At 40.8% G+C, this 25,232-nt stretch overlaps 1 protein-coding gene across 1 annotated transcript in view; it reads left to right on the top strand.

Annotated features, from left to right (window-relative positions):
• slit3 (slit homolog 3) overlaps positions 1-24,893 on the top strand; it is a 63,247-nt gene extending 38,354 nt beyond the window's left edge. The window contains exons 18-29 of the mRNA XM_079891739.1: positions 729-892; positions 2,135-2,259; positions 3,824-3,921; positions 5,568-5,707; positions 8,430-8,523; positions 8,758-8,895; positions 10,097-10,340; positions 11,940-12,070; positions 21,206-21,360; positions 21,533-21,821; positions 21,900-22,105; positions 23,908-24,893. Of these exons, the coding sequence (XP_079747865.1) occupies positions 729-892; positions 2,135-2,259; positions 3,824-3,921; positions 5,568-5,707; positions 8,430-8,523; positions 8,758-8,895; positions 10,097-10,340; positions 11,940-12,070; positions 21,206-21,360; positions 21,533-21,821; positions 21,900-22,105; positions 23,908-24,149 (2,026 nt within the window). The 3' untranslated portion in view covers positions 24,150-24,893. The remainder of the gene's footprint in view (positions 1-728; positions 893-2,134; positions 2,260-3,823; positions 3,922-5,567; positions 5,708-8,429; positions 8,524-8,757; positions 8,896-10,096; positions 10,341-11,939; positions 12,071-21,205; positions 21,361-21,532; positions 21,822-21,899; positions 22,106-23,907) is intronic.
• Positions 24,894-25,232: the final 339 nt, after the last annotated feature.

Below are 25,232 nucleotides of genomic sequence, written 5' to 3'. Positions count from 1 at the left end.
TAGCTCCTTGTGTCCTCATTGAAAAGAACTGTCAGGATAAAAAATCCATTGAGGAATAAAGGCCCTGTTGAATTGAAGGAAGTGCGATTGGGATTTCTGTAGTAAATGAAGATGTCAGCTTTGTAATGTACTGTAGTGTAGTATGGTGCATTCAAGTCATGTCGGAACAATCAAACTACAATGTTACTAGTAGGTGATTACTAGGCTAAACAGTTGCTGATATGTTCTATATTATTTTGCTATTTACGAGTTGAACGGACATGAACGCCACCACAAAGTCATAATAACAAATAAGGAACTCAAAATTGTCTTTGAGCTCAGAGTTTCAGAGTTGGGGGATTGTGGAAAACATGTGCATCTTCTCATCTACCATCTCTAGTTGATGGTTCCAACTCGTAAATACGAACTTCTCAGGAGGACTTGAATGCACCACTAAGAAAAAAACAAAAAGTGTTACCACTAGACCAGGGCTGTCCAACCCTACTCCTTGAGAGCTACTGTACTGTCCCTAAAGTTTAGCTCCAACCCCAGTCAAACACACCTGAACCAGCTAATCAAGGTGTTCAGGGTTACTTGAACATTACAGGCGTGTGTTGGAGCAGGGATGGAACTGAAGTCTACAGGAAGGTAACATTCCAGGAGCAGGGTTGGAGACCATTGCACTAGACCAACGAATCATACTGCTATTCTTTTCAAACAAAGTGTAACACTCGTCTCCCCTCATGCAGGGCTCTTGGAGCGAACCCCCTATACTGTGACTGCGAGCTGCGCTGGTTGTCTCAGTGGGTGAAGGCTGGGTTTAAAGAGCCTGGCATCGCCCGCTGCACTGGACCACCTGACATGGCGGACCGACTGCTGCTTACCACCCCCCTCAATCGCTTCCAGTGCAAGGGTGAGTCTATTTCTGCCTCGCCTTTCTTCTCTTCTGCTGGTTAGTCTGCTCCAGACACATTGAGCCATGGCGCCCGCATGGGAAATGCAGATTCGAATTTGGTCTGCGTCATTTCCTGATCTAAATCCCCCCGCCCTCTCTCTCTCTCTCTCTCTCTCTCTCTCTCTCTCTCTCTCTCTCTCTCTCTCTCTCTCTCTCTCCCACTTCCTAAATAATATTCTGTCCCCTTCTCTGTTGTTTCTATGAGTAAAAAATCTCCAAAAATCAAAATTCCAAAAAGAAAGTGTGAGAGTTTAATGTCAAACATCTCAGAGTCAACACCAAGCGGCATTTACAATGGCATTGTCTCTGTAATAATTCATATTTCAGAATGATATTTGGGAGAATAAAAATTTAGGGTGGGATTTGGTGTTATCCGATCAGAATTGATTGGATCATGAATAGTGTTATGATGGAGTTAGGGTGAAGGAAAGAGGTTGAAAAGTAAGAGCAGTTTTTATTTTTATTTTTTTTTGGTTACACTTTATTTTAAGCTAAATTATAGTTACATTGTACTTACTCGTATAAGTACTAAGTAATATTAATTAACAACATGTACTATAGAGTTATGTAATTATGCATGATGTACTGTTATTACTAGTAAGTAAATGAAGTAACGTGTAACTACTGTACGTCACATTAAATTAAAGTGTTACCCCTTTTATCACAGACTAAAACTATTTTAAATTGTGTTTGTTAATTGTTAAGTTTTAATTGTTTTTGTTATTTGTTCATTTTGTTAAATGAAGCTTAAATAAAATAAAATACAAATATTAAATGCAAAACTTTAAAAATGAAAATTAGATGTTGCCCTGGCAGCTTAAAGAAAAAAAAATGAAGTACTAAAGTAACTAAAGCTAAAACTGAAATAAATCTAAATTAAAGTTAAATAGAAATATTTATTATAAAATACTAATACAAATATTAACATTTAAACTAAAATTAAAATGAAATTTTTTTATATAAAAATAAAAGCTAATACAAAATATGAATAAATAAATCATATAATAGTATATAAATAATATACAAATTTACGGAATTTCAGAGTTAATAAATAAATAGATAAATAGTTTCACAAGTAAAGGGTCAGCTTATTTTTCATGCCGACCTTAATGTCACCTCCATTCCCTTTGATTTCTCATTCTCCTGCTTTCTTCTCTTCCACGCATTTATTCTTCACATTTTGTGTCGTGTGCGTTTCAGGTCCAGCTGATTTGAATCTGATGTCCAAGTGCGCCCCCTGTCTGGCGGCTCCCTGTCAGAACAACGGCACATGTGTGAGTGATGTCACAGGCTCCTACCACTGCACCTGCCCCTTTGGCTACAAGGTGAGTGAACAGCCAATGGCCCACATATATCATCGGGTAGCATCTATCCTGTCCTCCTGCACACGTGTGCAGAATATACAGAATATTCTTTTGAGTTATGTGCATCATTACATGCAAGAGAGCCTCATCATCCATCTTCCCAAGCTCAACTTCCTGTATCTGAATTTCTTGATTAGTTCCTATTGTACTCAAGGCAGGCGTTTGTGAGGCGATGTTTGCGTAGCAGACTCACACTCAGCAGGAACCGTATGACCTTGGGGGTGAAGCCTTGGGCCGCATTGCAAGAGATGTGAAGAATGTGAGCTGCTTTCAAAGGCAATTTATTTCGAGACAAGAAGCCATGAGAAATGAGAAGTGTGACAGGGAGTGTACAAAAATGCTAATCTTACGGCATCAAGAAGTTCACTTCCATGAGCTAAAACAAACCGCTTTTATAAGCGTACCATAGTACTCCTGAACCAAATTTTAAACCACCTTTTCAAGCAAATTGGGCTGTAGATTTACAAAAAAGCACTTGAACAGCTTCGAAAAACCAAACGGACCACAGTCTGACATCCAACAGACTCTGTTCCACACAAAAAGTACTTTGAGAATGTGTGTGTGTCCTGACTTGCGGTGTGAAATCATTACCCTTTTGTTTGGTTATGGGATTCCTGTCAGTGTTGTTCTGTCGAAGAACAGATAAGAGCTTAACCCTTCGCCCTCTACAAGACAGAACCAATGGGCTGTCTTTTAATTAAAACCGCAGCTCTCAAGGTCAGTTGCAGGTGTGTGTCTGTCCTCGAAGTAAGTGAAGATTAATTAGAATGTTCAAGAGTACTGAATTAAATGAAACATGGAAGGAAGAAAGAGAAAAAACAGAGGGACACAGAGAGAGAGAAAACAGAGGCATATGGGCCCTTTGAGGGGAGCAGAGGAAACAGGCATATCAGTGGCAAAAGCCTTTGTCTGAATTTGAAATGGAGAATGTTAGTCATGGAGTTACAGCCCCGGAGTGTAAAAGGATCAGAGCACGACATACATCTTCCATAAACCATGGTATTAAACTAAACCTGGCTCTGGGCCTGGATATAGAACTAGTAAACAAATAAGATTTATATCTTTTCTGAAGAAAATGTGAGTGGTGCTTGTCAGTGCAAAACTACAATGTTACTAGTAGGTGATTACTAGGCTAAACAGTTGCTAATATGTTCTAAATGTTTATATTATTTTGCTATGTGGTTGCTAGGGTGTTCTGGGTGGTAGGTTACCATTTATGATTAAGGGATTAGAATAGATTCCTAATTCTAAGTATGAGCAACAATAATAACCATAGCAAGCGCCGCTAATCATTGCCCTTAATGTCCATTCCTTAACCCTGTTTGAATGGTAAATTGCGGTTAACATTTAAGTTGACATTTTACTCAGAACTCATTATGTTATATTGTAGATGATGCTGTTATTCCTTTCACCTCTTCATCTTTTAAAGTAGCCATCTGATTGTGATGGCTCAGGATCTAAGGGTCAGACATGTTAAAACCCGAGCTCTTTCTTTCTTAATCTCAATGTCCTTTTCTTTCCTTAGGGTCGTAACTGCGAGATTCCCATTAACGCCTGCATCAGCCTGCCGTGTATTAACGGAGGCACGTGCCATCTCACACCTGGACTGGACGGGCATTACAGGTACATCCAGACCTGTACAAATGATATTTTGTCATGTTGAGTTGTGGTGCTAATTCTGGTAACATAAGTCTGAATGTAGCCTGCACAGTGTTTCCACTATCGCTATGAATACAAGTGTCAAAAGGATATAAATAATACATTTCATTTGAATGTCCTGTGTTAAAATGCACATCTGGACAAAATCTGTGCATTAAAAATTTAAATCTTGTAATATCCCTGGACATTTGAAAGAAGCAAGAGGCAGGCAGATTGTTGTAATGGCACAATAAATGTCCCCTGCGCCCTATAAATCACCCGGCGACTTTGGTAATGTCATATTAGACCATTTTTGTAGGGCAGCCGCTTCACATCCAGAAGAAAACAGAATTGCACATTGACTTTACAAAAAACAGCTAGCAAATGAGCCCAGAGATTTGTGTGTTTTATGTGTCTGTGGGTGGAATATATCAGTTTCTGGCGTAGCCCCTGAGTGTTTGCAGCCAGAGGGCAGGGACTGGGTGGAAGGGTACAAACGGGTGTGGGTTCTGCTAAACGCTGAGATAAGTTTTACTGCTATTGCTCAACAAGTCACCATGGAGATGGAGGTTTATCAAACACTGAGCCTCAGTCACTGATGGATCAGACCCACAAGACTTACGGATAGCAACAGAAAGACAAAACAACAGTGAAAAACTACATATATTAAGGGCTGCTTGGGATTTCAGCAGGTGATGTAGTCGAGACCAGCTCATTTGAGTTTGAGTCAAGACCGAGATCAGAAGAGGGTTGAGTTTGAGTCAAGACCGAGTCCTTGTGCTCTCAACAAGACACTACCGTGAAAATATGGTCTTTGGTTTGGACTTGAGGACCAAGACCATGAAAATATGGGCTTGGACTCATCTCTTATGTCTTACCTCAGACTCGACCCTTTTCTGGTCTCGATCTTTAGACTACGACACTGGATGTATGATCTCCATCTTAAAAGAATAACAGTGCTTCCATCATCTGCTCACAATCATATTGCTTGGTTTTGGTGGAACGCAAAAGGAGGCATTTTGCAGAATGTTAAGGCTGCTCTTTTCCTCAAAGAAAGTGGATGGTGACCAGAGACTGTCCAGCTTAATAGCTCAGAGAAGGACAAACCGTTCCATAAAAGTGATCCATATAACTAATATGCTAGTAGAAGCCATCTAAAGCCATACAATAGCTTTGTTTTCATTGTCCTCCATAGTTATCATGGTGCATTTAAGCCATGTCTCATTTCGAAGGTGGAGTCCTCCGGAGGTTGCATTTCATTTGTCGGCCGCATTCGTCATTGAGGCTGCTTCATTTCAGTAAACTGACCACTACATTCCAAAGTCATTAAGAAATGACAGCGATTTATACTTCACTTGGAATAACTGTTCATTTTATAATAGTTACTGTTCCGCGTATGACGTATGCAGCCGACAAATGCCACCTCCGGAGGACACAGCCTTCGAAACGAGACATAGCTTTAGAGACCAAACAATGAGACATGAATAGCAACAATTGACACTGGTATTGCTGCAGGACTAAAGAAAAACAGTCTGGCAGGTCTCAGGGCTAAATCACTGAAACCCATGTGTTTTCTTTTGTTCTAACATTTGAAGTATTGATCATTGTCTTGTGCCTTACCATTCCTGTAGCTGTGTGTGTCCACCTGGGTATGAGGGCCAGCAGTGTGAGCTGAATCCTGATGACTGTGAAGACAACGACTGTGAGAATAACTCCACCTGTGTGGACGGCATCAACAACTACACCTGTGTCTGCCCTCCTAACTACAAAGGTACCAGTTTAACCTCATTGAACCAGCCTGTAAATGCACTCAGTGTCTCAGACTCTGATACAATTTTCTGAGTCATATTACCCTATTTGTCTGTTTCAGTCGTACCGCAATGAGGCCATTTCACCGGCCAGACTGTGCCAATTGCATTTATATCCTCCAGCCACAACTGAGGTGGCTAAGAAAACATTAGGAAACCAAAATAATATACATGTTAATGCTGGTAGAGGGCAGTTTTACTAAACAAACCAGCTTTTGACAAAGGTTCTGACTCAGCGGATTTAGAGTTCAGCTGTTGTTAAAGCTGTCTGTTCATTTCCACTTCTGATTTGCCAAGTGCTGAGCAGTGGCACCACTGCTCTGGTCCTCCCTTCTTTTCTGCCCTCCGCTCTTCTCCTTCCTCAAAATAGGAAGTGCAACTGCTCCTAGCGGGCCCTGTCATTATAACGGCATTCCTCTTTGCCACCTCCCCTGGAGCGGGTACATTTGGTGTGTAGAGAGTGTGTGTACTTGCTGCGGTCCAGGCCTGGCCACATCCATAAGCTTGTAGGGCACAAACAGCTGTCTGCTTAAAGGGCACAGCCTTAAACTGAGTTTTAAACCAAGAAAGAGAAAAACTGTATTGCTCAGAGGTTGATCTTAGTGGAGTTCTCAGTTAAGTTTCATGTAAGGATCAACTTTAGCTCAGAGGTTTCCCCTGAAAGTCCTAGGAGTTAGATATAGGAACTCTAGAGGAGACGTGTGGGATTACTGAGGTCTTTTTAAGCTAGAGTCTTCATTTGCTCCCAGAAACAACTGTGATATTTGAATAAAAATCTCATTTGAGACTTTTCTTGCATGCAGGAAGCTGGTGCTGCTCATCTTACTCTTTTTGCCTGACAGACTGGCTAGAGCTCATCAGCAAATATATTTTTTAGTACTTTCAAATTCATATAAAAAGTGGAGAGTTGGAGATTAAATAGACTGGTGATGTTTTCTCTCGTTTTTAAACATTGTGTCCATTTACAGTAGGGTTTCTTATACTCGGTCCTGAAGGGCCACTGTCCTGCACAGTTTAGCTCCAACCCTGATCAAACACACCTAGCTGTGAGTTTCTAGTGATCCTGAAGACATTGATTAGCTTGCTCAGGTGTGTTTGATCAGGGTTGGAGCTAAACTGTGCAGGACAGTGGCCCTCCAGGACCGAGTTTGAGGAACCCTGATTTACAGTTATACTGGGACTTACACTACCTTTCAAAAGTTTGTGGGCAGGTTTTATTTTATTTTATTTTATTTTATTTGATAGAAATTAGTACTTTTATTCATCAAGGATGCATTGAAATGATGACAAACAGTGACAGTTAAGTTAATGTTACAAAATATTTTTATTTCAAATAAATACTGTTCTTTCTATTCATTAAAACATTCTGAAAAACAGTATCAACGTTTCCACATAAGCAGCACATCATTGGTAATAATACGAAATGTTTCTTGAGCATGAAATTAGTATATTAGGGATCATTTGAGACTGAAGGATCATGTGACACTGAAGACTGGAGTAATGAATATGAAAATCCAGCTTTGTCACAGGAATAAATTACATTTTGAATATATCTATTTGAATATATTTTAAAATGTAATTTATTCCTGTGACGAAGCTGGATTTTCATATTGTGAGTGTCACATAATCCTTCAGTGTCACATGTTCTCTAATATACTCATTTCACAATATTACTGTTTCACTGTATTTTTGATCAAATAAATGTAGTTTTAAATCGTACAGAACCCAAACTTTTGAACGGTAGTTTAAAAGTTAGCAGAAAAATGTCCCAAAATGTCATTATCCAAACTATGCAAGGCAACGTTGTTTCAGCCCTCGTTTAATGTGGTCAAGTCTCTTAAACATTCATTCCTTCTCCATTGTCATTGTATTTCTGTATCTCTGTGTGCATTTTAACAGCTGTTGCAAATTCTACTGAAGATTGTTCTGTATTAACCTCAGTCTGTACTAGTCTTACCAACAACATTCAGATTTGATTTAAAACTCTACAGCCTGAGCTGTTTGCCAGATCCCAGCCTGTGAGGTGCATGCAGGAAACACAGGCAGTCGTGTGTGACCTGTAGACACAGACTGTACTGATTCCCTGAAGAACACACACAGTTGCTGCAGAAAGGGGTCTAGAGGAAATTGGCCTGGCAGCAGACCACCTAAACCTCGTCTCGAGGGCCGGAGCACAGAGAGGGTACATCTGTTTCTGAGCGGCTGCTGCTGTGCCATGCGGCCAGCAACACCAACACAAGTGTGCTGGACAGGAAATGCTAGGAATCCGGGTGAATGAGTACAGGGATGTGGAGTTTGGATCAGACCTAGCACTGCCTGTTGCAAAGCCGGACGTCCTACAGCAGGTGGACAGGAACAGGCAATGTATTGAAGGTTCTGGTTGGCAGTGATTTAGTGCCTTCGATTGGACCCCGCTGAGCTGAGTGCTCAAGAAAGACTTTGCCATCACACAAAGATGTGTTTTCAGTTGAGCCTGTTGGAGAAAAGCCTCACAGTCTAAATGCTGGCAGATGGTGTGTGGGGCGAAAACACCTCAAGGAGGGTCACACATGCTGAATGTTCAGTCAAAGAGTTCCTTTGGCCAACTGTGAGCTTCACCCAGTAGAGGCCCTGAGTGTTTCAGCATGCGATCAAATCCGGACAACTGTTAGAGTGATTTGTTCCTTTTCTTTGTGTGTCTCTTAGGTGATCTGTGTGAGGAGGTGATTGACCCCTGTCTGCCTGGGTTTGACCTCTGCCAACATGACTCCAAGTGTGTTCCTCTCAGTAAGGGCTACAGGTGAGTGTGTGAGTGCCTATGGGAAATGGAGCATGGGAGAACGCAGAATATAGCTCATAATTCCACAGGAAAGACAACATGACCGGCCTGTAATGTAATGTAATAATGGCCTATAGTTGTAGTCAGAAGTGTCATTATCACTACCAAGTAGTATTTAACTCACCTAGTGCCAGAGCTGCCTCTTTTGCTGGTCATCTCTAGCATTTAAATCGTTTTTATTGTTTTCTTTTTCAGGTGTGAATGTTTGCCAGGTTATGTTGGCCAGCAGTGTGAGCAGGATTACAACGACTGTCTGGAGAACAAATGCCAGCACGGGGCAGAGTGTGTCGACGCCATCAATGGATACACATGTGTGTGTAGGGAGGGGTTCAGGTGAGACACGTGCATTGTTCACACTCAGGTGTGTTTACTTTACCTATGTAAAGGACACAGCATAGACGTCTGTTGTTTGTTAAGCTAATTATAACTACTATAATAATTGACAGATGTAGAACCTATGAGAACCATTTTGGTCTTGAATAATAATAATAATGATACCAATAACTATTAATTAATATTTTTATTGTTTAAAATAATATATTAATATATATTAAATATTAAGTTTCAAATATTATTATATAATTTGTCACATTTCAAATATATATTTTTCTTTCTTTTTTATAAAATATTTTTTTATATCATTCAAATGTAAAAACTACAGATAAATACTGATCCTGACATTTTTAGCTGTCCATAAAGAGGCCATTTAATCAGGTACACACACACACAGCTTCTGTTGGTGCTTTATTATATGCTTGTGTATCATTAAATCTGAGATGCACAGAAGATGAATCTCCATGTGTCTAATTATAACACTAGCATGTATGTGTGTGCATGTGTGGCAGAACAATCGCTCTCTCCCCAGCATCCCTCACTCCACCACAGCTACTGATTAAGGGCCTGATGGTGTCTTGAGCCCAGCATTAATCTGGCTTACCACCCATCCTGACACTCTATCAATATTCTAACACCATCTTCTTCTCCTGTGTGAATTAGATTTAAGAAAGAAAGAAAGTTCAATTAAAAGTGCTTGAAAAATGGTGGTTACCCTTTATTTTACGTTGTCCGTGTTACAGTGTAATTATACATTTATGTACTGTGTAATATTAATTAACTACATATTTACTATAGGGTTAACGTTAGGATTAGGGTTTGGTTTATGGTTAGTTGTATGTAATTATGCAAAATTACTATAGAAACTACATGTAACAAAGACACTGTAAAATAAACTGTTACCAAATTTGCTTATATATTCCTGTTCAATAATATACTTAATATACAGTATTCAATTATGATTTCTGAAGGAGCATGTGACACTGAAGACTGGAGTAATGGCTGCTGAAAATTCAACTTTGCCATCACAGGAATAAATTTCATTGTTAAACATATTCAAATTATTATTTTACAGTATTTTGATCAAATAAGAGCAGCCTTGGTGAGAATAAAATACTTTGAAAAAGACATAAAAGACAAATACTAATTATTCCGTTCTTTTGACCGGCAGTGTAAATGCCTTATATCTCTTTTTCCTTAGCGGGTTGTTCTGTGAGAATCATCCACCAATGGTATTGCTCCAAAAGACGAGTCCATGTGATCAATCTGACTGTCAAAACGGAGCCCAGTGTCTGGTCGTGGAGGGAGAGCCCGTGTGCCGTTGTCTACCTGGCTTCTTCGGCATCAAGTGCCATAAAATGGTCACAGTGCACTTCCTCGGCAAAGATACCTACGTAGAGCTCTCCGGCGCCAAGATCCGACCACCCATGCACATATCCCTCCAGGTACACCTACAACCACTTCCTGTAATGCTTAACAATAGGTCCCAGATCAGTTTCTGTAATATAGACTTCACATATCACTAGCCTCAGGACAGTCTGCATATCAACCAAACTCTCATCAACGGCCATGAGAAGCGATCTGCCTCTCTGTCATCTATTCTAGGTCTTTTTTTTTCATCCGCAGTGCATGGTTTAAGCCAGCTTTGGCCTCTCTGACATTATGCGAATGTCACCTCTTGTCCACCTGTGTGAATAATTCCTCTCCTGAGGACATATATTATGGTAATAGAGGTTGAGCTGGGCTGTTATCCGTTGCAATCAGGGGTACTGCGTGACCGCTAGATCTGCTACAAATGAGCCTATATCTTCTCACTGTCGGGAGGGCACACTAATGTTAATTAAAGTAGGAGAAATTAAAAAGAGCTCAGTAGATGTTTATCTCCTTGTGAGAAATAGTGCATTGGTTATACTCTGTGTTGCTTTCTAAACCAAGTCTGAATTTTTCGCAAGAAAACATGAACAATGAGGTTTTAAAATGAAACGGTGCATCTGTATGAACATTTTCACACTAAGTTCAAACCGCAATGTTACATTGTTTGTTTATTCAGAAGCTGGGTCAATTTTTTCATTGTTCAGATACTCAGACCATTCAGATAAGTGATGCCAGTTTTCAGGAATCTTCATAGATGATTTAAAAATTAATTAATTTCTTAAGTCATTAATTATGTAAATTGTGTGATGGAATCCAAATACCATGTGCACAAAGCCTATTTTAACAAAACGCATTTTCACTTTCCTCTAAATTTCCATCTTAATTTACCGTTGATTGTCAAAAAACAACAACAAAAAAAAAAAAACAGGATTAAATATTAAATTAAAAATAGAGAAACAACTTTTTAGTCCAGTTGTTGTGTGGATTAATCATTTTGGACTTTTCCATTAAGTCAAATATAATAGAACGACATTATTTCATCTTTAGACTTGGTATTGATGCCAAATATTTCAGAATATGTTACACTTTCACTCTCTTCAGTCACATCAGACTGAGCGTGAACGGGCTCTAAAAGGCAACACGCAGAGGCTGGGCACTTGGGAGCAGCAAATATAGAAAAGCAATCAAATTAGGTTGCTTTTTTATTTCCAGCGTTCTTAGTAAAACTGTGCTAAACAGAGTTAATGGCTTGGTCCTCCTGTGACTTATTCACTGACAGAAACCGAATACAGGGACACATTAACTGCTCATATGCCTCCAGGCTATGAGTGTAAGCAGTCCACTCGATCTCAACTGATGTGTAGAGAGGCTTCTACACTCCATAAGCCATCAACTGTCCTCCCGTCCTACTGCTTATATATAAACGTGAGCTGTTTTCCATCACAGCTTGCTCGCAGGCGTATCGTTTGATGCCCTCGACTAAACAGGAGTTAAGTGCCAGGCCTACGGCGGTTCTCTCGGTGTGCGTGTTGTGTTGAAATAGTGTGCTTATCGCGCACTCTTGATTGTTTTCAACATCCTTCTTTTACTTCTTCAAAAGTATTCCTGCTGTTCTCCTTCACTAATCTTTTGCTGTCTATTTCCCATTTTCTGCCTCTCTGACTTTGTAGATGGCCACAGATAAGGACAATGGCATTCTGTTGTATAAAGAGGACCATGACCCACTCGCCCTAGAGCTGTACCAGGGACACATTCGTTTGATCTATGATGTTGCCAAGTACCCCCCAACCACAGTGTACAGGTGAGCAGACACACACACACACACACACACACACTATTTTAAGGCATCCTACACTCTCAAATAATATGTGCAATAAGTGTACCTTTAGGGGCACAATACTTTTAGGGGCAGTACCCTCAAAGGGACAACTGTACTTTATTAACCCTCAAAAGGATCATAGAAGTACCTTAGAAGGCAGTACTCAAAGGTACTAATAAGCACGTGTTGGGGTAAATACAACAAAGTTGTCCCTTTAATGGTACTGCAGGGAAGTACGATCTGTAGTTTTAACAAAATCCCTGAAGCTGTCAAAAGTTTTGACAAATTTTACTGTATGCCATCCAGCTGACTTTAGTTGAAAAAAGTTTTTTCATGTGAGTGTAGGCTCTCTCGACATAATAGGTAGCATAATTATGTTACCCCTTAAGGCGGACATACACTGTGCGATTTTCGTCCGATTTTGAGCCGAATTCTGACTTGAGCGACTCTTTTTCGGGTCATTTCAGCTTTGTCGTGCGTCGTTTGTCGTGCAGTGTTTGTGCAGTGTACAGGGAGAAACGAGAGGCGATTAACCTCTCCCGACCGGCAATCGGATGGTCGGATGAGTTTCTGGCATGTCAGAAATTTTGGTCGCTCCTCGTGACTATATTGCACAGTTGAAGCAGAGCTACGAACCGATTGCCCTAAACTCAGAGTTTTTTCCCTCACTGCGCCGGCGCGAAAACAGAAGTTTAACCATTTCATCTGCAGCAAGAAAGAAAACGAATAGAGGGAGATCTTTAAGTTCTTTAGCTCAAGCTACAAATTACTGTTGCTTACCTCCAGTTTGTGTTGCAAAATGGATTAATCATATATTACCCACGTTTTCCAAGCCACCTGCAATGTATCGTGCCTCTTTTATTCATTTGTTAAACAATGTTTTTGAAATAAAGCTGTTTTTAATTTTCATTGATGACTAATTATTGCAGTGTTCACACATATTATAGACTGTTAATAATTTCAATTAGATGCCTATAATTCATTGTAATTGACGGAAATGTTTTAGACAATTTTCAATGATGAGGAGCTTATATGTGATATTTTTTTATCCTCACAGCTATGCGGTGATGCACTATGAAATTATTGCGTGGCAAATTAATTATAATAGCCAATCAATTTAATGATAAAAGTAGCCTAGGCCTTCCCTAATAATAATAATAATAATACAATAATTCTAATAATAATTTAGTACATAAATTGGAAATGCTAAATCATCTTGATATTGATAGCTGATGCTTGTTTTGACAATATCTCTGGATATCATCTTTGCCGCAACCCGGCACGGGGGTTTATCGCGCATATTTCAGACGTATAGTGTGAGCAGTCAAGTCGCAGCTCGACGTTTGGACTGTATAGTGTGAGCACATAAATCCTGAGCTTTGGCTTTACATCACATGCGATCTACTCGTTCAGTGGGAGTAGGTAACCTTGCTGAAATCACACAGACATCGCACGGTGTATGCCCGCCTTTAGGGTCCTTCATTTTGAGAATCCTAAACAGTATTGTATGTATCCTCAGAAGAAAAGGCAATCCCAGAATGCACTATGCCAAACTCCAAGATGGTGAATGCTTTGAGGGGAATGTTGATTAAAATTGAATTAAATTCATTCATTTATATGTGTACTATGTATAAACACATGTTTATTTCAGTATTTCATTGTTAGCTTAGTAACATGCTATTGGCAGATTATTGAAATCAGTTGCAGGTCTCCAGTGTCACTAAAGTGGTTCCATTTCAGTTATGATTTTCCCTAAGAAGTCAGCTGCCTGTGTAGTTCACTAGGTTTTGTACCAACACAATCACACTTCTGTTCTTCACAATAAATAAAGCCATACAGCTAGCTGTTTTTGCTGCACCATAATCTAAACCAGTCTAATCAATACCACTCTAAATTATTTCCATACATCAAAAATACACACTCATTCATCTTCCATAAAAATGATTGAGTTTCAAAGGAGGCACCCTGCTCTCATTCAGAATAGTTTGAGGTGAAAAAGGCGTGTTTGTGGGTACGTTTTCTCCCTGTTCTCAGGGAACTTTAATCCCTGTAAGCTCATGGCACATCATAAAACCATATAGGAGCCCCGGGTTTACATGACTGCTTGAATCTGCCTCAGGCGAGAGCTTGCTTCTCTGGTCTGTTCCCATGTGAACGCTTCTGTGCTGCAGCCGCCATGATTTCTATGCTCATTGGAGCCCCCATAAACACAGAGCTCTTAGCCCTCACCTTCTGCCCTTTCAGCAGACAACTGGCTTGTTGAGTCTGGCGCAGATGGTGCCTGACTCCGGCCTGGTGGGTCACTGCGGATGTCATTAAGCTTGCACAGGCTCTGTAATGGGTTTCAAGAGCCCAGATTCAAGCTTTTAAATCCAGTCTACACACAAACAATGAAAGCCTACAGTTCCTCTGCATTCTTGTCTATGTCTGTTAAGAATGGGTATATGGCATATATCAGGGTCTCCGGCATTTACGTCTGCAGAAGCAGAGTGTGAACATTTGTGACTGGCAGCTGTTTTAGCAGGCAGTAGAAGTGAACAGCGGTGAGCTGGGTGCCTGCCTGCTTGATGACTTCGTATTGATCGTTCCTGCTGCATAGGGCCACTCTTCCCTTCTGTCTGCAGAAAGGGCTGAATCGATTGCTGTATGAGGGAGTCTCAGCATGGAAAATAACATTTCAACCAGATTCCTTGTCTTTGCAGACCAAGGATGCATACAATTAAAATTAGAAACAACGGAATTAAAGGCAGGGTAGGCAGGTTTTTTCTAAAAAACTTTTTCACAAATTTGTTTAAACTGTCTTTATATACCAATACATAATTAAAATGTAAGTACTCTGAAAAAGAGAATATAAAAATCGAGTGTCTGTAGTCCTCTCAGGGCTGCAATAAACACAGCTACTTACTCCATTCACTCCCACCCCCTCCCTTCTGGGCTCCTTCCAAAGCCACGCCCCCAAAACACATGAATGCGCGATGCCGACCGCTCAGCTGGAGGACGCGTTTGCCGAGCGGAGAGGAGCGCAGTGCATGTAGTGACATCATGTCAGAGTCACATGTAATAAAATACCTAACTTTATCATTATGAATATAAACAACTAACATGGCTGTTAGTACTCACTATCAAGCTAGCATATCGATACTGGTAAAGTTTAAAATATATTGAGTTTGATTCGGTAACAAGCTAGTAACATAAGGCAAAGCTAAAAAGAGGTTGCATTGATACACGTTTTCCCATTACCATCAGTTACACTGTGATGAAGGTGAATTTCGTGTAAGATTCATAACATATATACGGTGTTTTGCATGTTAGAGCTTCCACAATGAAAGCACTGTTGGCCGATATTGACTCTCGTCTGACTTCTTGCTTTATCCAAAGACTTTTTGGTCATAGCCTTTTCGAATACTGTCTTCCTTTTTTTGCCTTGTTTGCCTTCGCTGACTGTATGTGCAGGTACTGGGAATTTTGACTGCTCTTTCTCTGCCATAATTGTGATTCTTCCTAGCTTCCGTGCCTCTTTGCCTCCTCGAGTCAAACGGGTGCGCGCATGTGGGCAGCTCCTGTAGCAGCAGGGGTGGTAGCCATGGTAGTGAGGGAGAGTGACAGTCGCCCAGCCAATCATTTCATTCGTTCCGAATGGAAATAAGTAGCTGTGTTTATTGCAGCCCTGAGAGGACTACAGACACTCGATTGTTATACTCTCCTTTTCAGAGTACTTACATTTTAATTATGTATTGGTATATAAAGACAGTTTAAACAAATTTGGGGAAAAGGTTTTTAGAAAAAACCTACCTACCCTGCCTTTAACTGTATGTATTTAGAGCAATTGCACTTTTTTGACATTTTATTTAGTGGAAGAAAAAGAGTGGAACAGACCGAACATACATTTCCCATATGAGCTTCATAGCTCAAAATGTCTGTAGCATGGGTGCTTGTCACGGCTGTATACTTTGTTTTGTCGTCTTTCCCGTGTCTGGGTGTGTTTTGCTCCTCCTACAGTGCTAAAAACTAAATTATGACTCCAAAAACTTGGCTTTATTTTAAGGCCTTGCCATTGCCACTATTGTTCCCAGTCTGCAGTCATCTTGAAATGTACCGGTCAGCTTCTTTCTTTGTAGGCAATTGGCATACAAGTACAGGTATAATATATCATAAATTTTCCTTCCTTAGCTAAACCCTGCTAAAAAAATAAATAAATACAAAAAAAATACAAAAAATAATCCAGGAGAGATGAGCACCATCTATGAACACCAGCACTTAATTCATGGGTGTCCAAACCTGCTCCTTGAGGGCCAATATCTTGCAAAGTATAGCTCCACCTTGCCTCAATACACGTGCCTTGAATTTTCTAGTATGATTGAAGTCCTGGATTAGCTGGTTCAGGTGTGTTTGATTAGGGTTGCAGCTAAAGTCTGGCCCTCCAGGAGCAGGATTGGTCATCCTTGGTTTAATGTGGCATAGCACATGTATTAACTGCTAGACCAGTGGTTCTCAAACCTGTCCTGGAGGACCAACCAACACTGCACATTTTCTTTGTCGCCCTAATCAAACACACCTGATTCAACTCATCAGCTCATTATCACATGGGTTAATGAGCTGATGAATTGAATCAGGTGTGTTTGATTAGGGAGACAAAGAAAACGTGCAGTGCTGGTGGTCCTCCAGGACAGGTTTGAGAACTACTGTGCTAGACCAAGACTCCATTGTGTCCTTGAACAGTTCAATTAGTATGCAGAGGTCTGACTGAATTAAGTAAATTTTGATGTCAAGCTTTTTGTAGACCATTAGACCCTACTAAATCCAAGATCATGGCACCCTCCGTTAATCATAGGTCTCCAACCCTGCTCCTTGAGGGCTAACATCCTGCAGAGTTTAGCTCCAACCCTAATCAAACACACCTGAACTAGCTAATCAAGGTGTTCGAGGTATAACAGGTGTGTTGGAGCAGGGTTGGAACTGAAGTCTGCAGGAAGGTAGCCCTTCAGGAGCAGGGTTGGCTACCCCGTCATAGATCCATGCTCACCCTCTAATTATCTTGTTTTTCCCCAAGTGACATTATGATGTGTGGCTTTGGCATGTCTGCAGCCCATTGTCTTGGGGTAAAGAACAGAGTTCACATGTGAGGAGAGGAAATGCAAGGAGAGAAATTATACTTCCATCTTAATTTAGCTGATTTGGCCATGGCACTACACGGCACACCCCGGTCTGGCAAACATGCTCCTGAGGTCTCCATGTCATAGTTAGTGCTAACAATGTGGAACCAGAGCTAACAGAGCCCCTGAAGAGCCAGCTGCTCAATTTGTAACCCGTCCTACGCCACAATGCTTGGACGTGGGTGCAGCGTATGGGCAGTTCCCTTGCTTTGGTTTTCCCACCATGGAAGCTGCAGTTTTGAGGCTGTGGTTGGAGCATTCCTGAGCCAAGTCTGGTTCAGTGGCTCTCTGCGGGTGCTTGACTTCAAATGTGGAACTGGGTCATAAAGACTCTGTGGGGCGAAGATCAGAGGGGAAAAACTGCAAGATTCCCACACCATCTACAGGTCCCACTCAGCTCTTCTTACACCTTGCCCCTGCTGAACTTCAGCGAGAGAAGAGATCCCTGACAGGAAAAACAAGGAAATATTATGAAGAAAATGGAAAAGGTGAGAGGGAAAGGGAGGTTCTGGGCGGTGGAAAAGAAGACAGATCAGACCCCAGAGAGATGAAGAGTGACTGAGAGCCAATGAAGAGTGAAGGACACTTATCTCTGCAATGTGATCCTGTCTCGATGGAAGGTGTGGGTGTGGGTGAGGGGAGAAGAGAGATGGAGAGACTGATATATGCACTGGGGAGGAGAGTGAAGGAAGCTCTTAACTAGCAGTAATGCCTCATTACCATGAGATGAATGCTTAGGTCCATGCAGCGTGTTAATGTGCTGCCCTTTACTAAATGTCACGCTAATCTGAGTATTAGTTTAAGCAGCGGCATGGGCAGTTCCTCAGTGTCGGTTTGTAGAAACATCGCAGGAAATTGAATGAGAATGTTAGAATTGCAGTGTTCCCTGCCCCCAGCTCCTCAGCGTGGGCTCGCCATCCTGCACCACACCTAACCACAGCTCTAAAAGCAGCTAATGTTTGGCATGTCAACTGGGTTTAACGCTGAACAGTGCTAGGATGAATGGGGAAGGGTCAGAGTATGTTTTTAAGGCCTGTTTTCGTTTCACCCGCACTAAGTTCCTGTGTGAGCAGAATGTCTGAATGGAGGGAAAGTAGTGGTAATTCAGCCTGAGTAAGATGAGTACGTAAGATGTTTCCTTGTTGTTGCTATGTGCAACAACGCTAATACTATAATAGCAGAAAGAATAGTCAAAGCTGAGGGATGCTAATGCTAACGGTCCATACACAAAGATTTAGTGTAGCATTAGCATAGGCCTACATAATTTACATTTACGCATTTGGCTGATAAAGACTTGTTGCATTCAAGGTACAGATATTATCAGCTCTTGCATTCCCTGACAATCGAACCAATGACCGTGGCGTTACCGTGTCAATGACCAATTGCCGTGGCGTTGCCAGTGCCATGCTTTACTGTTTGATCTTTAGGAAGGCTACATTATTCTCATCCCAAGGATGAGACTCTTGTCCTTTGCTACTTACAAATGTTTTGATGTTAGCGCTTTACTTCAGTCCATATGTAAAGCTATTGCTTCCACCCCATGATATCTTAAATGCTACATAACCTTGTTTAGCAATTCACGCTCTAAAAAGGCGTAATTGACTTTACATCTGCAGTCTGTTACTTGTAGCTAGTGTAAGCAAATGATAGTGCCGTGTAATTGAATCTGGAAAATGTAAATATGTCTACAGGTCTGCTGATCTAGATAACTCTCCAAGATGAAGGAGTCTGTAATAGTTCCTAACTTTGTGTATGTGTCATTTATAATGCGGTTTTGCTCAAGGAAAAATAGAGTATTTTATTTTCAGCTGACAGGAAATTGACTTCCCCTCATGTGAGAGGGGTGACATGAGGTTGCTGAAATCTTCCACGGGTTTCTGTTTGTTTTTATTGAGTTCCATAATGGGCTGCTTGAAGCTAATATGCAGGCTAGCCGCACATCAAAGACACTCCACCTTCTCAACCCCCCATTCTAAAAATATTATGGCCTCAGGATATTTTCTGTCTGTCAGAATATGAACAAAAGGCCAATAGTTGCTTTGCTACATCTTGAGGAGTTGTTTTCTACTGCCCCCTAGTGGTGGTAGACCTTCACTGCATAGATTCAAGAACATTTTGTCAGTTCCAAATGAAGGCTTCTGTCTCCCGTAGTGAGATTTATGTTCTGATTAAGTCTGTTTTCATTCTTGTAATAGACCCTTCCTCTTTGTTCCATTACATTCCCACTCTCACCACCTTTTCCACAAAATACTCTTCCGATTTCCTTCCCAGCCAGCATGTAGGCCCTCAGAGCGACTTAATGAAAGACGGCTGTCAAAACCAGAGACAGTGTATGAAAATGTCCTTATATTATAAAAAAGTTGTTCATCTCTGGTGGTACTGATGTATCAAATGGACAGGCTTGAGATGTTTGGGGGGGTCTCAGCCGGCAGACAGTAGTGTTTGTTGCAAAAGCCTATTTTGAAACAGGAATTGAATTATGGGCCTGTAATGCAAACCACACGTGTGCCTGTGTTGGGTCTTTGTTCAGCCAAGACCTCCGTGAACCGTACCCCCTATATCTGGGGACACTGATCTCTATCCGCACCTATGGCCTCAGCATTTCAGCAATGGAAATTTGCATTGCAAGCCAGCGCAAATACTAGCTGCCTGCCCACAAAGCAACAATTAGTTCATTTTAATGCTAGCCTTTGTTTGCTTAATGTATTTGCTGGCAATGCTCTGTTGTTTTAGGTGTTTTACCATTTAGTACATATATACGTACATATATTAAATATAGATACAAATAAATGTTTTCATTCATTCATTTATTTTTTTCCCGCAATGACAGAAAAAGAGGAAAACCTTGTTTAAGGCTGAGGGGAGATTAAGATATACTCTACTCACCACAATATCATTTCTTTCACCCCCTTCTCCTCTCTCTGTTGGTCTCTGGTCTTCTTTGCCAAACCACTGTCTCTAGCTGTCTGTAACTGCTTGCGCTCCATCCAGCAATAACTACTACAATACAGAACCAGGGTTTCTACAGCCGAGCAGACCAAATTCTCATGATCTGTTGTTAGTTCAGAGGATAGTGATAAGTTCATAACCTTAAATCTCACCTTTAAACAAAAGACAATCCTAGAAGTCAGCAGAATCTGGGCCAAACAGCTCGCTACAGTCACTGCAATGTCAGAAACAGGAAAAAATCACCCAGCTGTGCTGGTCAGATGTTTCATGGAGGTTTCATGGAACTTGGGAACAAACGGCACTCTTCAATGGTTTAAAAATGACCGTGTGAAACAGAAACGCTCTCAGGCGTTCGCACAGTCACAGTGCCAAACTCAGCAGGATGTGATTTGAGCGTGCTAACTCAAAGAAAGAGTGAACTTATGGCCAACACAAGCTCTCCTTTTCCCACAACATAAGCGCTCCCCATGTCAGTGCCAAATTCACTGGAAATACACCTGACGGAGTGTAATGTGGAAACCATAGCATTTTCAGACAGTGGGGAGATATTCTGTATTGCATATTCAGGCTTTTCACTTGGGCTTAAAACAATAATTTTAAAAAGTTAATTTACCCCAGTGGTGACATGATACGGTCAGTTAAAAATGTCGCTAAGGCTAATTTAATAGCTAGCATTTTGTGTATCCTAAATACACACATTTAAATAATATTTTTGCAAAATGTGACAAAATATAAGCTTGATGGGAAATGGGAATTTTTTTTTTTTTTCACACATGTAACATATTTAATGTCACGTCTACTCTTCACTGACACTGCCTCCTTGGTTTAAAAAAAAATCGAATTAGTTGCAAAATAAATTTTCTGCAATAAGTTTATTATTTATTATTAAATTATAAATGTATTAATATAATTATACATTTATATACCACTACTATATTATATAAATATAATAATATTATTAAATTATATAAATGTAACAGGTTTATATTTTTGTCTGTCTTCTGCTTTCTGCCAGTGTGGAGTCCGTGAATGATGGTCTTTTCCACATGGTGGAGGTGCTGATCCAGAATCAGACCCTGAGTTTGGTGGTGGATAAAGGGGCACCAAAAAGCCTGGGCAAACTGCCCCGCCCCCCTGCTGTGGACCACAACACACAACTCTATATAGGCGGTGAGAGTCAAAGACACCTCAGTGTATTTCAAAGGTTTCATAGTGGCTTGCTTTGAGACATACAAAATGCTGTCCAAATGTTTGAATACATAATGATTGTAATATAAAGCATTTGCAGGCCCTCTCTATATTGTATGAGTGTGTTAATATTTGCCTGTTGTTCATATTTTAGGGGTTCCCTCTCTGATTGACACGGCAGGCCTGCGACCGGGTCCAGACCGTCCATTCCAGTCCTTTATCGGCTGTATTCATGACGTACGGCTCAATGGGGAACCCCAAGACCTCGGCGGTGGACCGGCAGGGGTTGATGGCGTCCTGCCGGGCTGTCACTCCTGCGCCGTTTGTGTTCAGGGGGCCTGCAGACAGAGAGGAGAGGCAGGGGTGTCCTGCGAGTGTCCCACCGGCCACAGCGGCCCACTGTGTGAACAGATGACCTCCCAGAGCGCCTGTCAGAGCAGCAGGTACACAAACACGCATGTACACAAACACTCACGGTTGTGCTTGTATCAGGCAGTAATACCCTCTTTCTTCCCGTGCAGGTGTGTGCATGGTGTGTGTGTGCCTAAAGGCTCCTCATACAGCTGCTCATGTGCAGATGGATACTCTGGCCAGTCCTGTGACAGACGGGAGGAGGCCGCCGCATGTAAGGGGCAGCACTGTGTGCACGGAGAGTGCAGAGCGACGGAGAGCGGAGAGCCGGTTTGCCACTGCCAGCCTGGGTACAGCGGGCCGACCTGTGAAACTGGTGAGACACTGCACTGCAAAACATATGCATTATTCTTGATCTGAATTTAAAAGCTTGCTACTTATACCACTTCAAAACAAGATCGTTAATAAATGTTTCTGGTCCTACTGTGCACAATTCATCAGTGAACGTTATTTTACAGGGACAAAAATGCTTCCAGCGAGGTTGTGTTTACACTGTTATCTATCTTTTCTTTTGTTACATTCTTTTGGTTTGTTGATCCATTTAGCAATAGTTATTTAGCAAGATGATGATCCACACTGAAATACTTTATTACTGTTGCTGTTCTCATAATCTTAAGAATTTAATAATGTAGGCCACTCTACTTTTCAGATCACTATTTTCATTCAAACTTTATTGGGTGGTGAAGAATATTACAATAACATCACATACAATAATATCTCGTTTCAACAGAGCTCAACAATAATAACCATCATTTTTACGTGGTTGTTCTTTTTCTCCATAAGATCTCCATGAGATCGCAAAAAGTAAAAACACTGTTTTACATTTATTCCAAAATAGATAAATACTGCATATTCTCTACTGTTAAAAAGTTTGAAGTCAAAAAATGAAAAGAAAGAAATTAGCCTAATACTTTTATTCAACAAGAATGCATTAAAGGGATAGTCCACTCCTTCAAGTCCCAAAAATGTACATGCATCCTTCACAAAAGTAATCCATCCGGCTCCAGGGGGATAAACGAAGGCCTTCTGAGGGTAATCCGTGCGGTTTTGTCGTAAAAATATACATATTTAAAACTTTCTAAACGAAAATAACTGGCTTCCGGCAACGGTCGACGCGCGTTCACGGGAGATGGATGCCGGTGTATGACGTAGGACGTAGCGTAGGAAGCGTTGTGACGTAGAACGAAGTATAGCTAAATCAAACGCTACGTCCTACGTCATACACCGGCATCCATCTCCCGTGAAAGCGCGTCGACCGTTGCCGGAAGCCAGTTATTTTCGTTTAGAAAGTTTTAAATATGTATATTTTACGACAAAACCGCACGGATTACCCTCAGAAGGCCTTCGTTTATCCCCCTGGAGCCGGATGGATTACTTTTGTGAAGGATGCATGCACATTTTTGGGACTTGAAGGAGTGGACCCCATAGCTTCACATTATAACCACTGAAAGATCTAAGACATTTTCTAAAATAACTGAAAATGTGTTCGTCTGAAAAAAGATTGACATATGCATCTCGAACGGCTTGAGGGTGAGTAAATCATGGGTTTAATATCATTTTTGGCCGAACTATCCCTTTAAGTGCGTCAAAAGTGACAAAGACTCACACTGTTACAAAAAAATCTATTTCAAATAAATGCTGTACTTTGAACTTTCTATTCAAAGAATCCACAAAAAAATGTCTCGTGGTTTTCACAAAAATATTAAGCAGTCTTTAACATTGATCATAGGTTATATTTCTTGAGCAGCAAATCAGCATATTATTATGATTTCTGAAGGATCATGTGACACTGAAGACTGGAGTAATGATGCTGAAAATTCAGCTTTGTCATCACAAGAATAAATTCCACTTCAAAATATATTAAAATAGAAAATTTGAAATTGTAATGATATTTCACAATATTACTATATTTTAGATCAAATAAATGCAGCCTTGGGGAGCATAAGAGACCCCAGGCTCAGTTAAATGCAATGCAAATGCCGTTTCATTACCATGCCGTACAGAATCCAGAAGAGTGAAGCAACAAGTCAATATGTGACCTGAAAGTCCTTATGTTTATTAATATATTATATAAATGCTTTATCTGATGGCCTGTCCTCTGTCCCCTCCTCCACACAGAGCTGACGTGCCAAGGAGAGATGGTTCGCGAGCTCCTCAAGCGTCACATGGGTCATAAAAACTGCACCTCCACCAGTAAAATCCCCCGGGTGGAGTGTCCTCACGCCTGCCACTCGGGCCTGTGCTGCGCCCCCACCAAGAGCCGGAGACGGAAGATCAGCTTCAAGTGCTCCGATGGATCGTCCTTTTCCGAGGAGATCGAGACCACCGTGGAGTGCGGCTGCACAAAGTGCCTATTGTAATAATAGAGCGGAAGATGGAGCGGAAAAGAAAATATATTGTAAAATAAAACAAAACACAAATAGAACTTATTTTTATTAAGGGATGTTTTTTTAAAAAAAAAAAAGAAAGAGACTGTTTTTATGATGTTGCTTATATGTGTCAGATGAAAAGTAATTTTTGTATCGTCAAACAAAAACACACAGATTAACATTCCTGAAAATATATGAATTATATAAATATGTATAAATCTATATAAATGTACAACCTAACCTTAAGAATTAATTTGGTCTGTGTATTGCATGTCTATTGTGAAGTGTGAGCGCAGAGACTTTTTGCTGGAGAAGAAGCAGGAGGGCTGAAATGAGCCTGTGTAGCCAATCAGGGGAGGACTGTCTAGACTCTCTATCACAGGAAGTGGTGAGCCAGCTTCCTGTGCTCTGGTGGCAAAAAAAAAAAAAAAGAAAAAAAGGAACTGCTTCCTAACGGACCTCAGAGAACTCGCCTGCAGATTTCAAGGACAGAGCTTCCAGTGGGATGGGCTGATATTTTGTACTTTGGGTGTTTTATGTTTTTTTTGTTTTGCTTTGGTCCATCAGAGAAAGACGTGGAAAGCTCATCGGTGTGGCTCTGGTTTACAAGCTGCAACTCATCCGAGTGAATTGTTTGCATGACTGCATGGAAAAGTTAAATGTGAACTTGTGACATGCTGCGGTCATGCAGTAAAGCTATTGTAGTAACTATGATAGTTACCTGCTCTAAAACTGTTTTACTTGTACAGTTAAACTCCACATGCATTCCCATTGTCCCAGCATCGGCAGGTGATACAGGTTACCGCATCTCTGGTGCAAAGCACTTCATACTGACGTAGTATTCCGTCATAACCGTCCTTTACTAAAATATTAAATGCAAATATATTACACCCATTACTACTGTATTGTTTTATGTGTACCATTTTGGTTTGTTATTTTTTTGTTTTAGAATTTTTACTCAGAGAGAGCGAGGTCTATAGATTTTCCAAAGGAAAAGCTAAGCAGTGTTAATGAATTTTCAACCTCGTTCTGTCTCGCCCCCGTTCGTCACATGCTGTTTTATAAAGGTACAAG

This window comes from Squalius cephalus, assembly GCF_949319135.1.
Source record: "Squalius cephalus genome assembly, chromosome: 14".
Lineage (NCBI taxonomy): Eukaryota > Metazoa > Chordata > Actinopteri > Cypriniformes > Leuciscidae > Squalius > Squalius cephalus.
The sequence above is the reverse complement of the archived record's forward strand: the minus strand, read 5'-3'. Positions and strand labels throughout refer to the sequence as shown.